This window comes from Mesoplodon bidens, assembly GCF_964165515.1.
Source record: "Mesoplodon bidens genome assembly, chromosome: 18".
Lineage (NCBI taxonomy): Eukaryota > Metazoa > Chordata > Mammalia > Artiodactyla > Ziphiidae > Mesoplodon > Mesoplodon bidens.
The window spans coordinates 45,855,924-45,870,350 of NC_138175.1; the positions used below are offsets into that span (position 1 = coordinate 45,855,924).

The 14,427-nt window shown below is 38.3% G+C and overlaps 1 protein-coding gene across 4 annotated transcripts in view; it reads left to right on the top strand.

Moving 5' to 3' along the window:
- LOC308606377 (uncharacterized protein) overlaps positions 1 to 14,427 on the top strand; it is a 67,306-nt gene that overhangs the window by 44,467 nt on the left and 8,412 nt on the right. For 2 of the 4 annotated variants that reach the window (XM_081217183.1, XM_081217184.1), the window contains exons 4-6: positions 1,447 to 1,621; positions 2,132 to 2,258; positions 2,556 to 2,654. In XM_081217183.1, coding sequence (XP_081073309.1) covers positions 1,541 to 1,621; positions 2,132 to 2,258; positions 2,556 to 2,654 — 307 coding nt within the window. In that variant the 5' untranslated portion in view covers positions 1,447 to 1,540. The remainder of the gene's footprint in view (positions 1 to 1,446; positions 1,622 to 2,131; positions 2,259 to 2,555; positions 2,655 to 14,427) is intronic. The other 2 variants (XM_081217185.1, XM_081217186.1) reach the window with 2 other exon arrangements.

Sequence of the window (14,427 nt, forward strand, 5' to 3'; positions counted from 1 at the left end):
TAGAATATTATTCAGTGAAGAAAATATGCTTATGGAAAGAATTTAACAAGGAATAACTTATTATACAGTCGCGTGACATTAGAATGGATCAGTCTTGAATTATATGCAAATTTAAAATATTTTTTAAAGTCATATTATACATGTTCAGAAGTAATGTAGTGCTATTTCAATTTGGCTCCACTACCAGTTCCACTCCCAAAAGGTAGCTGCCCTCAGCTCTTGAATATTGATAATCAGTTTTACTCATCATCTCCTGACTTACTGCAGAGTGGAAAGGACATTATACTTACATATTGCACCCTTCATTTCCTCTGATTCTGTTATTATATCACAATTTTTGGTTAAATCAATAGTGTACACATTCTTAGGACTGCAAATATCACTCACTGCTGAGCCAGCTCATAGCTTTTTTCTGTTACAACCTTTCATCTTTCCTGGGGTTAACTGCTTTCTTTCCCCCATTTGCTTAGTTGTCCATGTATTTATATCCAAAATCTCCAGAATCACTGCCACATGCCAATCAGTACGTTTTCCATCTGGTCAAACACATCAATTCCTTTTGAACATGGAGACATGCACCCCTATTCCCTTTTTCACCCTGCTCCTATCTAGTTGCTCTCTAGGTCTGTTTCCCAAAGACTTCCTTCCCCCCACCCGCCCCGGGATTTTCCTTCACTGTTCTCCCATGTTAATTCACTTATTTCTTGAATCCCATGTCTTCCTCTTTTCTAGTTTACTCTCTGATTTTGGTGGAGCACAGCCTCTGGTAGTTTCCTAAGAAATTGTGCTGAGTCGTTCCATGTCTAGGAATTCCTTTTTTCAATTGTCACAACAGAATGAAAATTTGGTTATAGATTTCTAGATCAGAATTTCTTTTCTTCATCAGCATACTGAATTGTTCTTATCATTTCTTGTTTTTAGTGGTTTTCTTAAGAACCCCATTGCCTCTCTGGTTCTTTTTTAAAAATTTATTTTTAATTAATTTTTTTGGCTGTGTTGGGTCTTCATTGCTGCGCGCAGGCTTTCTCTAGTTGCAGCGAGCAGGGGCTACTCTTCATTGCAGTGCGGGGGCTTCTCATTGCCGTGGCTTCTCTGTTGCAGAGCACGGGATCTAGGTGCACAGGCATCAGTAGTTGTGGCACATGGGCTCAGTAGTTGTGGCTCACAAGCTTAGTTGCTCTGCAGCATGTGGGATCTTCCTGGCCCAGAGCTTGAACCCGTGTCCCCTGACTTGGCAGGAGGATTCTTAACCACTGCGCCACCAGGGAAGCCCTGCCTCTCTGATTCTTGATGACTTTTGTCCAACCTGCTTTTAATGTCTTCTTTTTATCCCTTATTCTGAAAGTTTACTTATAGCTATTTTGGAAAAGATAGTCACATGTATTCATAACATATTATATGACAAGCATTTGCTAGTTGTTTTTGTATACTATTTCTTTTAATTAGGAAACTCGTCTTGGCTGGATTTTGTACCTTCCCAGACTTACTTGGATAATGGAAGTGTCCCACTATACACAGGCAATTTCCTTGGAGGAAACAGATGACGTGGAAGCTCAGTGATTCAGTCCTGCTTATTTGTTTACAGTCCTCCAGATGCATCCCAGACATTCAGCCCCAGTCTGTATGCTTGCTGGTTTTCACTTCTTCTAGCTTTATTTTAATTAATTTATTTATTTTTATAAATTTATTTATTTATTTATTTATTTTTGGCTGTGTTGGGTCTTCATTGCTGCGCGCGGGCTTTCTCTAGTTGCGGTGAGCGGGGGCTACTCTTCCTTGCGGTGCCCGGGCTTCTCACTGTGGTGGTTTCTCTCGTTGCAGAGCACAGGCTCTAGGCACGTGGGCTTCAGTAGTTGTGGCACGTGGGCTCAGTAATTGTGGCTTGCAGGCTCTAGGGCCCAGGCTCAGTAGTTGTGGCGCACTGGCTTTGTTGCTCCGCAGCATGTGGGATCTTCCCGGACCAGGGCTCGAACCTGTGTCCCCTGCATTGGCAGGCAGATTCTTAACCACTGTGCCACTGGGGAATTCCCTCTTCCAGCTTTATTTTTTTCTTCTCTCTTTCCGTCACAAAAACACTTATGTTTATTAATCCAATCTAATTTTTAACAATTTAACATGGTTGTTGTTCCAGGAGTCAGTGATGTTCAGTGATGTGTCCATAGACTTCTCTCAGGAGGAGTGGGAGTACCTGAATGATGATCAGAGAGATTTATACAGAGAGGTGATGTTGGAGAATTACAGCAACCTGGTTTCAATGGGTAAGGATGTCCATAATAATTCAGATTCTGCCTTGAGAAGGTCTACTTCTGGTGTCATACTCACCTACCTTTCAAGTAACCATTTGGATTTCTACAGCTTGTTTCCAGAGGAATAATTTTAATACTGTAGAGTTAGAAAGAGGAAGCTGCATTGAGTTATGAGGGTAGTTTCAAGTCCTCTGTTATGTTTCATAAATCTGATGTATCTTTCTTTGACTCTTTCTTAATAATGAAGGGACTGGATTTGAATTCTGGGACATTCTCATCATAAACTTATCTCATTACTTCTTTTGTAAGCAGGACATTCTATTTCTAAGCCAGATGTGATCTCCTTCTTGGAGCAAGGGAAGGAACCCTGGTTGGTTGACAGAGAACTAACAAGAGACCAGTGGCCAGGTAAGTGAGGCATGGCAGGTAATGACCCAATTGGTCAGTGGAGAGACTGCACCTTTGAGATGAAATCTGGGAAGCTCCCCTTAAAAACTTTAGGCCTGTTGGGCAAAAGTAAGCCTTTTCAGCATGACCTTTCAAATGATCTTACCTTTTCCCCTTACTTAACACACTCCACCTGCTCTTCTCCTCGTGTACTTCTGTCCCAGTTTTAAACAGCTGGTGCCCTCCTCCACATTCTCTAATAATATTCCTTTCTTTCCAAATTTGGATCTACTTCCTTATCAGCTTCTCATCCTCTTTTGTATTTAGTCTTTAAAAAGCATCACTGTCTCCTGAAATATTTTTTTTCTACATTACCAAAGACTTATTTCCTTTAGGGTTTTTAAGATACAGTAGCTCATACACTCATTGAGTCATTCATTTACCGATTTTCTAATGTGTGTGAGGTACTCTGCTAGGTACTGAAGAGATTAAAAAAAAGATAAGCAGGAATTCCCTGGTGGTCCAGTGGTTAGGACTCCATGCTTCCACTGAAGGGGGCATGGGTTCGATCCCTGGTTGGGGAACTATGATCCCTTAAGCCGCATGGTGCAGCCAAAAACGAAAAAAAAAACCAACAAAAAAATGAATAAGCAATTTCAGAGTTTATAGCTTAATAAGGATATTATATATAACTCCTAAAATGTAGAAGCACCATAAGTGAGGTTAAAATAGGGAGCCCAGCAGAAAGTGAGGGCTAAAGAGGTAGAAGAGGAGTTGATCACATAGATGTCATAGAGGGAGATTTGAGCATGCATGTCATTGACTTTAATGGAAAAAAGGCAAAAAGGCTCTGTGCCTCCATTGAGAGCTTAGTGCTAGCAAAGATAAATTAAAAAAAAAAAAAAAGAAAAAACCAGGACAGCACATTCCTTAATTCAATATATATATTTTTTTAATTTTTATTTTATATTGAAGAACAGTTGATTAACAATGTTGTGTTAGTTTCAGGTGTACAACAAAGTGATTCATTTATACATATACATGTATCTATTATTTTTCAAATTCTTTTCCCATTTAGGTTATTACAGAATATTGAGCAGAGTTCCCTGTGCTATACAGTAGGTCCTTGTTGGTTACCTGTTTTAAATATAGCAGTGTGTACATGTCATTCCCAAACTCCCAATTTATCCCTCCCCGCCACCCTTCCCTCTGGTAACCATAAGTTCATTCTCTAAGTCTGTGAGTCTGTTTCTGTTTTGTAACTAAGTTCATTTGTATTATTATTTTTTTAATTCCACGTATAAGTGATAGCATATGTTATTTGTCTTTCTCTGTCTGACTTCACTTAGTATGATAATCTTCAGGTCCATCCATGTTGCTGCAAATGGCATTATTTCATTCTTTTTAATGGCTGAGTAATATTCCATTGTATATATGTACCACATCTTCTTTATCCATTCATCTGTCGATAGATCAGTATATGTTTATTGAATACCTGTTGCATGCCCAGCACTACTGTCAACCTGAGGTTACAGCAGTGAATAGAATATGCAGACTCTCTATTTCCAGAGTTTACCCTCTGGTGCAGGGAGAGATACACAAATAAATGAATATATAATATGTAAAAGTGAGTGCTGAAAAGACAAACAAGGTGGAGAAAGGGGATGGGGGGTTGCTATTTTATGTGACATGGTACAAGAAACTTTTTCCAATAAGATGACATTGGGACAGAGACCTGAAGAAGTATAGCTGTAAATCATTGTATGTGATTACTGGGAGGAAGAACATTCCAGAGAGAGGAAGCCAAACATTCAAGGGCCTGAGGCAGGTATGCATTGGCTCTGTGTGAGGAGCAGCCAGGAGGCCAGTGCTTTATCTATCCCAGTTGTTATTATTAAAGTATTTTCAAATCCAAGACTTCATGTCATTTCACCCTTGTATAACCTCAATATGTAATTCTAAAAAATATGGAAAATTTCTCCCTTATATAACTTTAATGCTTTATCATCCCTAATAACTTTTACACTGATTTCTTGGTACACTAGATTGTTTTAGTGTCATTCTACTGAGTACTAGTGAGAGTGAACATTTTCACCTTAATGGTACTACTGTTTTTAATTTGTTTGTGCTATATTTTACACTTTTTATCTATTACTGTCCTAATTTTTTTCAGTCAATTTTTATGGACTTTATGAAATAAAAACATTATATGCCTATTTCCACAGGGTGCTTTTTACTTTTTAAATTTTAATTTGGATTGGCATCTTTAAGTGTATGCTTTAATGTGTCTGTAGTCAGCTCTTTTGTGGTTATTACAGTTTCTAATTTTAGAAAATTAACTGACTTCTACAAACTTCATAGATATTTTGTTCTTTTTAAAACATTTTTCTGCTATTTTCAATAGCATTTAAATCCATTTTAAAGTTCTTTTACAATAAGCTGTAAAATGAGAGTCCAAATCAATCCCCCCTCCCGTGCCCCCATACCTTATTTTAGCACCATTTACTGAACAGCTGCTTATATCATCATTGTTTTATCTGCCTGTTCAGTTATAAGTTCTGATTTATGTTAGTTTGTATTTCAGGGCCTCTTTTTCTATTTCTTTTATCCATCTATCCACTTGTACCTGCAGAGATAGACAGGCCCAGGAGACAGTTTAATATATTTTAATTCTTTTTATTGGAAATTATCTCAAGTACAGAAAAGTAACAAACTATTGGCAGATATTCAAACAGTTATAGAATGAATTCTCATGGAACCATCACCCAGGTCAAGAACTACAACACTATCAGCACAGGTCTCTCTTTGTCCATAGTATCTTTGTGTCCCTTTATACTTTTACCACCTAAGAGAGCCACACAACTTTTTATAGTCAGAGTTGATTCATTTGATTATATGAATATACCACAGTTTATTTTTCAGTTCTACTTTTCATAGGCAGTTAGGTTGTTTCCAGTTTTTGACAGTTATAAATCACTACTATGAACATTTTCTATGTTATTTGAAAAGGATAGAAATGAATGGATCATAAGACATCATATCTTTAGCTATCCATTTTTCAACTTTTCTTTAATGCGTATACTAGTTTACAATCCCACCAGCAGTACATAGGAGCTCCCATTGTTGCACATGCTTCCTAATGTATGGTATTGTCAAACTTAGATTTTTACCAATTGTTCAGCATATAGTGATACTTCAGTGTGGTTTTAATTTGCATTTCCCTTTTTACTGATGAGCTTGAACACATTTTCATATCATTATTCGTCTTTTGAAATTCTTCTTCAGTCAATTGCCAGTTCGTCTTTTTTCTGTTGGATTGCCTGTATTTTTCTTAGTGATGTGTAAGAGTTCTTTATATATTTTGCTTATGAATATATTCCATGTTCTAAAAATTGCTAATATCTTCTTCTACTCTGAATTGTCTTTTAGCTCTCTTTATGGTTTCTTTTTGTGAACAGAAGTTCTTAATTTTGGTCAAATTTATCAATCTTTCCTTTTGTGCTTCACACTTATTAGGACTTATGTAAGAAATTCTTCCTTGGCCTATTTTTGAATCTTAAATAAACAGATCATGCTATCTGTACTTTTTGTCCTGTTGAAGAAATCTTTGCTTACCATAAGACCATAAAGATATTCTCCAATGTTTTCTTCTCGGTGTATGATTGTTGTTCCTTTATAAACTTTTCTTCTAAGGGGCTAAATTTTTACTGTAATATTCAGGTGTGGTTACCTTTATTCTGCCATATTTGCTTCTGGTTGTATTTTTAAATCTGAGGAGTTATATCTTTTTCTTGTGATAGGAACTCCTTGGCAGTCATCTCTTCAAACATTACCTTGCTACCATTTCCTCTTTTCTCTCTTAAGCTCCTATTAAACAGACATTAGAACATCTGGATCATCTCCAATGGCTTAAACTCTTCATCTCTTTTTCCATTTATACTGCCTTTACATAGAATTCCTTGCCTCGATTTGTATTGATTCACTAATATATTCTTCAGTTATGTGTGACCTTTTGGCTCTTCAGCTTATCCACTAAGTTTTTTTTTATTTAATTAGTATAGTTATTTATAAAATATAGTACATGCACAATAGGATATATATAACATATAACTAACATAAAATTATAAGATAATAACATGTAAATCTTTAGATTTGCATATACAAGAAATTTGCTAGGAAATACACCTAGGAATATAATTGCTGGGTCTTGGCATACATTTCCCACCCCCCACCTTTAAAGAGTGATTTTTATTAAACTTTTAAAAATTTGCTTTAAAAAATCAGTTAACCTGTTGGATCCGGATATCTCCAGATAGTCACTTCAAGTCTCTATTCCACTTAGCTTGTGTAGACATATAGCCAAAAAAGAGGGTAAAGGCTTCTGGGGCTTTGTCTGAGAATTTAGTGGACATTAAGACACACCAGACAGGCTGTGTAGCCCAGTTGACTTTAAATAAGGCACACTTTCTTATTCAGCTTTTCCAGGTAATACCAAAGTGTTTTCCAAGTGTCTGTATCACCATCTTTCCCTGTGACTGATGTTGTAAGATTTTTTTCATTTTTTAACAATCTGATTGGTGAGTATAAAATCTTATTTCGGGGCTTCCCTGGTGGCACAGTGGTTAAGAATCTGCCTGCTGCAGCCGCATAGCACAGGGAGATCAGCTCGGTGCTCTGTGACCACCTAGAGGGGTGGGATAGGGAGGGTGGGAGGGAGACCCAAGAGGGAGGGGATATGGGGATATGTGTATATGTAGAGCTGATTCACTTTGTTATACAGCAGAAACTAACACACCATTGTAAAGCAATTATACTCCAATAAAGATGTAAAACAAAAAACATCCGCCTGCTGGGACTTCCCTGGTAGCACAGTGGTTAAGAATCTGCCTGCCAATGCAGGGGACATGGGTTCGATCCCTGGTCCGGGAAGATCCCACATGCCACAGAGCAACTAAGCCCATGCGCCACAACTACTGAGCCTGTGTGCCACAACTGCTGAAGCCCGCATGCTTAGAGCCCATGCTCCACAGCAAGAGAAGCCACCGCAATGAGAAGCCTGTGCACAGCAATGAAGACACAATGCAACCATAAATAAATAAATAGAATAGAATCTGCCTGCCAATGCAGGGGACACGGGTTCGAGCCCTGGTCTGGGAACATCCCACCTGCCACAGAGCAACTAAGGCATGTGCCACAACTACTGAGCCTGTGCTCTAGAGCCCACATGCCACAACTACTAAGGCCCACGTGCCTAGAGCGCATGCTCCTCAACAAGAAAAGCCACCGCAATGAGAAGACCGTGCACTGCAACTGAGAGTAGCCCCCACTTGCCGTGCGCAGCAATGAAGACCCAACGCAGCCAAAAAAAAAAAAAAAACAACTTATTTCCTTGTTTTAAATTGAGTTTTCCTGGTTACTGTTGAAGATGATTATCTTTCCACATGTTTGGCCAATAGTGTCTCTTCTGTGTAATACCATTTTTTTTAACTGCTATCCCTCCCTTCTCTTAATTGCAGTAGCTGACCCTATGCTCCACTTCATCTGATTTGATAATCTGCACTTTTTTTTTTAAGATTTATTTATTATTTATTTTATTTATTTTTGGCTGTGTTGGGTCTTAGGTGCGGCACACCGGATCCTCGTTGAGGCATGCAACATCCTCCGCTGTGGTGCACAGGCTCCTCACTGTGGCACGCATGCTTTTCTCCAGTTGTGATGTGCAGGCCCTCTCCTCTCTAGTTGTGGCATGCAGGCTCCAGGGCGCATGGGCTCTGCAGTTGTGGCACGCGAGCTCAGCAGTTGTGGCGTGTGAGCTCAGCAGTTGTGGCGTGCGGGCCCAGCTGCCCCATGGCATGTGGGGTCCCAGTTCCCCAACCAGGGGTCAAACCCATGTCCCCCACATTGTAAGATGGATTCTCTACGACTGGACCACTACAGAAGTCCCTATAATGCCATTTTGATCATTTTTTTATTAGACTATTTGTCTTTTTCCTAAAATTTATAGGAATTCCTTATATATTTTCTAGGTACTAATTTTTGGTCAGTAGCATGTTTTATAGACATCTTTTCCTGTTGTAGCTTATTTATTCATTTTCTTTATGACATCTTTTGATGAACAGTAATTCTGTTACTATGGTTACATTATATATTTAATAGTTAAATTATATATAATTATATAATTTTATATAATTATACATAATTATTTAAGTTTATTAAAAAATTCTGCTTTTTTCCTTCACAGGCTTCACACCTTTGGGGTCATAAGAAACCTTTTCCTAGCCCCATTTTCTCCTATTTTTTCTTCCAAGAATGTTTATGTTTTTACTTTCTTATTAAAGCCCTGTTAAGGTACCTGGAGTTGATTTTCACAAATAGTATGAGATCAGTTATAATTTTTTCCCTGTAGAGAAAGCAAATTATTTTTGCCCCACTGAATGAAGAGTCTATTTGTTTTCCGCTGATCCACAGTCACATATTAAAATTCCATGTATACATAGGTCACTCCTATTCCATTGGCCTTTTTATCTATACCTGTCCTAATTACTCTTGCTTTTATCAAAAGTCCTGATCTCTGATGGGACAGGTCCCTCCACCTTTTTCTTCAGAAGTATTTGATTTTACTTGTCTTTTTGGTCTTCCATATAAATTTTAAAATTACATTAAGTAAAATTTCATTTATGGAAGCAGCCACATAGCACAGGGAGATAAGCTGGGTGCTTTGAAACCGCCTGGAGGGGTGGGATAGGGAGGGTGGAAGGGAGGGAGACGCAAGAGGCAAGGGTTATGGGAACAGATGTATATGTATAACTGATTCACTTTGTTATAAAGCAGAAACTAATAAAATTTCATTTACGTTTTTTTGTCAACATCCATTCATGATGAAAACTCTGAACAAAGGGGGAACATATCTCAACATACTAAAGGCCATTTGTGACAAGCCCACAGCTAGCATCATACTCAGTGGTAAAAAATTGAAAACTTTTCCTTTAAGATCAGGAATGAGATACGGATCCCCACTCTCACCACTTTTATTCAACATAGTACCGGAAGTCTAAGCCAGAGCAACTACAGAAGAAGCAGAAATATAAGTCATCCAAATCGGAAAGGAAGAAGTAAAACTGTCACTATTTGCAGATAACATGATATTATATATAGAAAATCCCAAAGACTCCACTTAAAAAAGTTAGAATTATTTATTTATTTTTATTGAAGTATAGTTGATTTACAATGTGGTGTTAATTTCTGCTGTACAGCAAAGTGGTTCAGTTATACATATATACATTTTTTAAAAGCACTATTTCTCCTTAATGTTTTCTTTTTTTAAATATTTTTTATTTATTTATTTTGTTTGGCTGCGTTGGGTCTTCATTGCCGTGCGTGGGCTTTCTCTAATTGCACCGAGTGGGGGTTACTCTTCGTTATGGTGTGCGGGCTTCTCATTGCAGTGGCTTCACGTTGCGGAGCACAGGCTCTAGGCACATGGGTTTCAGTAGTTGTGGCACGCGAGCTCAGCAGTTGTGGCTCACGGGCTCTAGAGTGCAGGCTCAGTAGTTGTGGCACATGGGCTTAGTTGCGCCGCGGCACATGGGATCTTCCTGGACCAGGGCTCGAACCCGTGTCCCCTGCATTAGCAGGTAGATTCTTAACCACTGTGCAACAGGGAAGTCCTATATATACATTTTTTTACTATTCTTTTCCATTATGGTTTATCATAGGATACTGAATATAGTTCTCTGTGCTATACAGCAGGACCTTGTTGTTTATCCATTCCATATATAATAGCTTACATCTGCTAACCCCAACCTCCCACTCCATCCCTTCCCAAATCCCTTCCCCCTTGGCAACCACAAGTCTGTTCTCTATGTCCGTGAGTGTGTTTCTGTTTCATAGATAGGTTCATTTGTGTCATATTTTAGATTCCACATATAAGTGATATCGTGGTATTTGTCTTTCCTTTTCTGATTTCACTTAGTATGATAATCTCTAGTTGCACCTATGTTGCTGCAAATGGCATTATTTTGTTCTTTTTTATGGCTGAGTAGTATTCCATTGTATATATTTACCACATCTTCTGTATCCATTCCTCTGTCAATGGAAATTTAGATTGTTTCCATGTCTTGGCTGTTGTGAATAGTGCTGCTATGAACATAGGGGTGCATGTATCATTTTGGATTAGAGTTTTGTCTAATCCAAATGCTCAGGAGTGGGATTGCTGGATCATATGGTAATTCTGTTTTTAGAAAAACTGTTAGAATTAATAAATGAATTCAGTAAAGTTGCAGGATACAAAATCCACATACAAAAATCAGTTGCATGTCTATACACTAGTAATGAACACTGAGAAAGAGAAATTAAGAAAAAAATCTCATTTACAAGTGCATCAAAAAAAAAAAAAGAAAGGGACTTCCCTGGCGGTCCAGTGGTTAAGACTCCACACTCCCAATGCAGGGGGCATGGGTTCGATCCTTGGTCGGGGAACTAAGGTCCTACATGCCCCACGGTGCAGCCCCAAAAAAGAAATACACACTAAAAAAAAAAAAAGAATAAAATACCTAGAAATAAATTTAACTAAGGAGGTGAAAAGACCTGTACATTGAAAACTATAAAACACTGATGAAAGAAATTGAAGAAGTCACAAATAAATGGAAAGCTACTCCATCTTCATGGATTGGAAGAATTAATATTGTTAAAATGTTCATACAACCCAAAGTAGTCTACAGATTCAGTGCACTTCCTATCAAAATTCCAAGGCATCTTTCAGAGAAATAGAACAAACAATTCTAAAATTTGTATAAAACCTACAAAAGACCCTAAATTGTCAAAGCAATCTTGAGAAAGAAGAACAAAGCTGGAGGCATCATGCTTCTTGATTTCAAACTAGATTACAAAGCTGTAGTAAAAATAGTATGGTATTGGCATAAAAACAAACACATAGATCAATGGAACAAAAGAGAGCCAAGAAATAAACCCACATATATATGGTCAGTTAAAATGAAAAAGCCAAGAATATACAATGGGAAAAGGACAGTCTCTTCAATAAGTGGTGTTGGAAATACTGGACCACTGTCTTACACCTTACACAAAAATCAACTCAGTATGGATTAAAGACTTGAGTACAAGACCTGAAACCATAAAACTCCTAGAAGAAAACACAGAGGGTAAGCTCCTTGACATTAGTCTTGTATTTTTTTGGATATGACACCAAAGCAAAGGCAGCAAAAGCAAAAATTAACAAATGGGATGAAATACAACTAAAAATCTGCACAGAAAAGGAAACCACAAGTGAAAAAAGCAGCCTACTGAATGAGAGAAAATATTTGCCAATCATATATCTAATGAGTTAATATCCGTTTTATATATATATATATATATACACACACACACACACACACACAGAACCCATACAACTCAATAGCAAAAAAAAATACAATTTAAAGAAAATATAAAAAGAAACAAATGGAAATTGTAGAACTGAAAAATACAATGGCCAAAAAATTTTAAACTCACTGGATAGGCTCAATAGGAGAATGGAGAGAACAGAGGGAAATTAGTGAACTAGAAGGTAGAGAAATTAGCCAATATGAATAACAGAAAAAAGATTGAAAACTTAAAAAGAGTGACTCAGGGACATGTGGGACAACAACAAAGTTTTCATATTTATATCACTGAAGTCCCAAAAGGACCATAGTAAATGAAAGAACCATAGAAAAATAATGTGTTACTTGTGGGGAAACAAAGACTTGAATGACTAGATTTATCTTCATAAACCATGGAGGTCAGCAAAAAGTGGAACAATATTTTATTTGCTAAAGGACTGTCAACCCAGAATTCCATAGCCTGCAAAAACTCTTCAGAAATGAAAGTAAAATTTAAAAAGGCAATATTGCAAATGTACATGGCAACTGAAACTCTGGCCTGAGCATCCATGTGGGGCTAGGAAATAGTGGGGACAGTGGGTAATGAGAGAGAGTCTGCACCCTGTCTCAAAGGAGTAAGCACTTGTTAAGTCTAGGAGACAGCTGTCATGAGAATACAGGCCTAGTGCTGCCGCATAGTCTGGTCCTTCAAGGAAAGGCAGAAATCCAGATTTCTGTATTAAATCTCCTGATATGTCAACACTGGTAACTAATTCAGAACTTTAGAGAACTATTGGGGCAACACCAAACACAAACGTGAATAGGATACAACCTGATTCATTAGGTTTCTAGTTTATATAACTATAGAGTTATCTTTTTCTTTGAACCTCAGAAATTCTACCAAGGTATATCTAGTTAAAACTCTTCCCTTGGGACTTGCCTGGTGGTGCAGTGGTTAAGTCTCTGTGCTCCCAATGTAGGGGGCCCGGGTTCGATCCCTGGTCCGGGAACTAGATCCCACATACATACTGCAACTAAGAGTTTGCGTGCTACAAATGAGGAGCTGGCGAGGTGCAATTAAGGAGCCCATTGCAACTAAGGAGCCCATGTGTCACAACTAAGAAGCCGGTGAGCCGCAACTAAGGAGTCTGCCTGATGCAACTAAGACCCAACACATCCAAATAAATAAGTAAATAAATTTAAAAGAACAAAAACAAAAGTCTTTCCTCATAAATTCTGCTCAGCACAGAGAGGAACCATCTTATTACTAAGAGTTTTCTTTGACTCTGGGAATTTGTCTTATTGTTGGTTTTGCATCATCACCATATTCTCCTTCTGGAACTCATATTTTACATTTATTTTATTTCCTATATAATTTTCCTTCCCCATGACCCTGTCTTTTTTTTGGGGGGGGCGGTCACCATTTCTATCCTTTCTCTCCTGAGAATTTTTTTTCAAGAGTTAATTCTGGGGCCTCCCTGGTGGCGCAGTGGTTGAGAGTCCGCCTGCCGATGCAGGGGATACGGGTTCGTGCCCTGGTCTGGGAGGATCCCATATGCCGCGGAGCGGCTGGGCCTGTGAGCCGTGGCCGCTGGGCCTGCGCGTCCGGAGCCTGTGCTCCGCAACGGGAGAGGCCACAACAGTGAGAGGCCCGCATACCACAAAAAGAAAAAAAAAAAAAAAAAAAAAAAAAGAGTTAATTCTGGGGCCTCCCTGGTGGCGCAGTTGTTGAGAGTCCGCCTGCCGATGCAGGGGACACGGGTTCGTGCCCTGGTCCGGGAGGATCCCACATGCCGCGGAGCGGCTGGGCCCGTGAGCCATGGCCACTGAGCCTGCATGTCCGGAGCCTGTGCTCCGCAACGGGAGAGGCCACAACAGTGAGAGACCCGCGTACTGCAAAAAAAAAAAAAAAAAAAAGTTAATTCTGGATATAGCGATGATTCACTTTTCACTGTGGAATTTGAAGATTTAGCTTTATATCCTCTTAACTCATCCTCCATATATACTGTATATAGTATATATAATCCTCCATATATACTATGTCACAATTTTCATTTAAATTGTTTTTCAGTTCACTCACTGTAAATGTTTTTTGTTGCTGAGCTCTGTAGTCACATTTCACTCCTTGTACAACTTTTCTTTTCCATGGAGTTAAACCTTGTCTTAATTGGGAGTTTGCTTAGTTTTCTGTTTATCTGTCACTAATCTCTTTTCAGACACATCAGGTAACTGGGGGGTATTGTTCTGTTGTTTTTGTTTTTGTATACTAGCCTGGTGTGTCCTTTATTTTTTTTTTAATTTTTATTGGAGTATAGCGGCTTTACAATGTTCTATTAGTTTCTATTGTACAGGAAAGTGAATCAGTTATACATATATCCACTCTTTTATTTTATTTATTTATTTATTTATTTATTTTTAAAGACTTTTTCATGTGGACC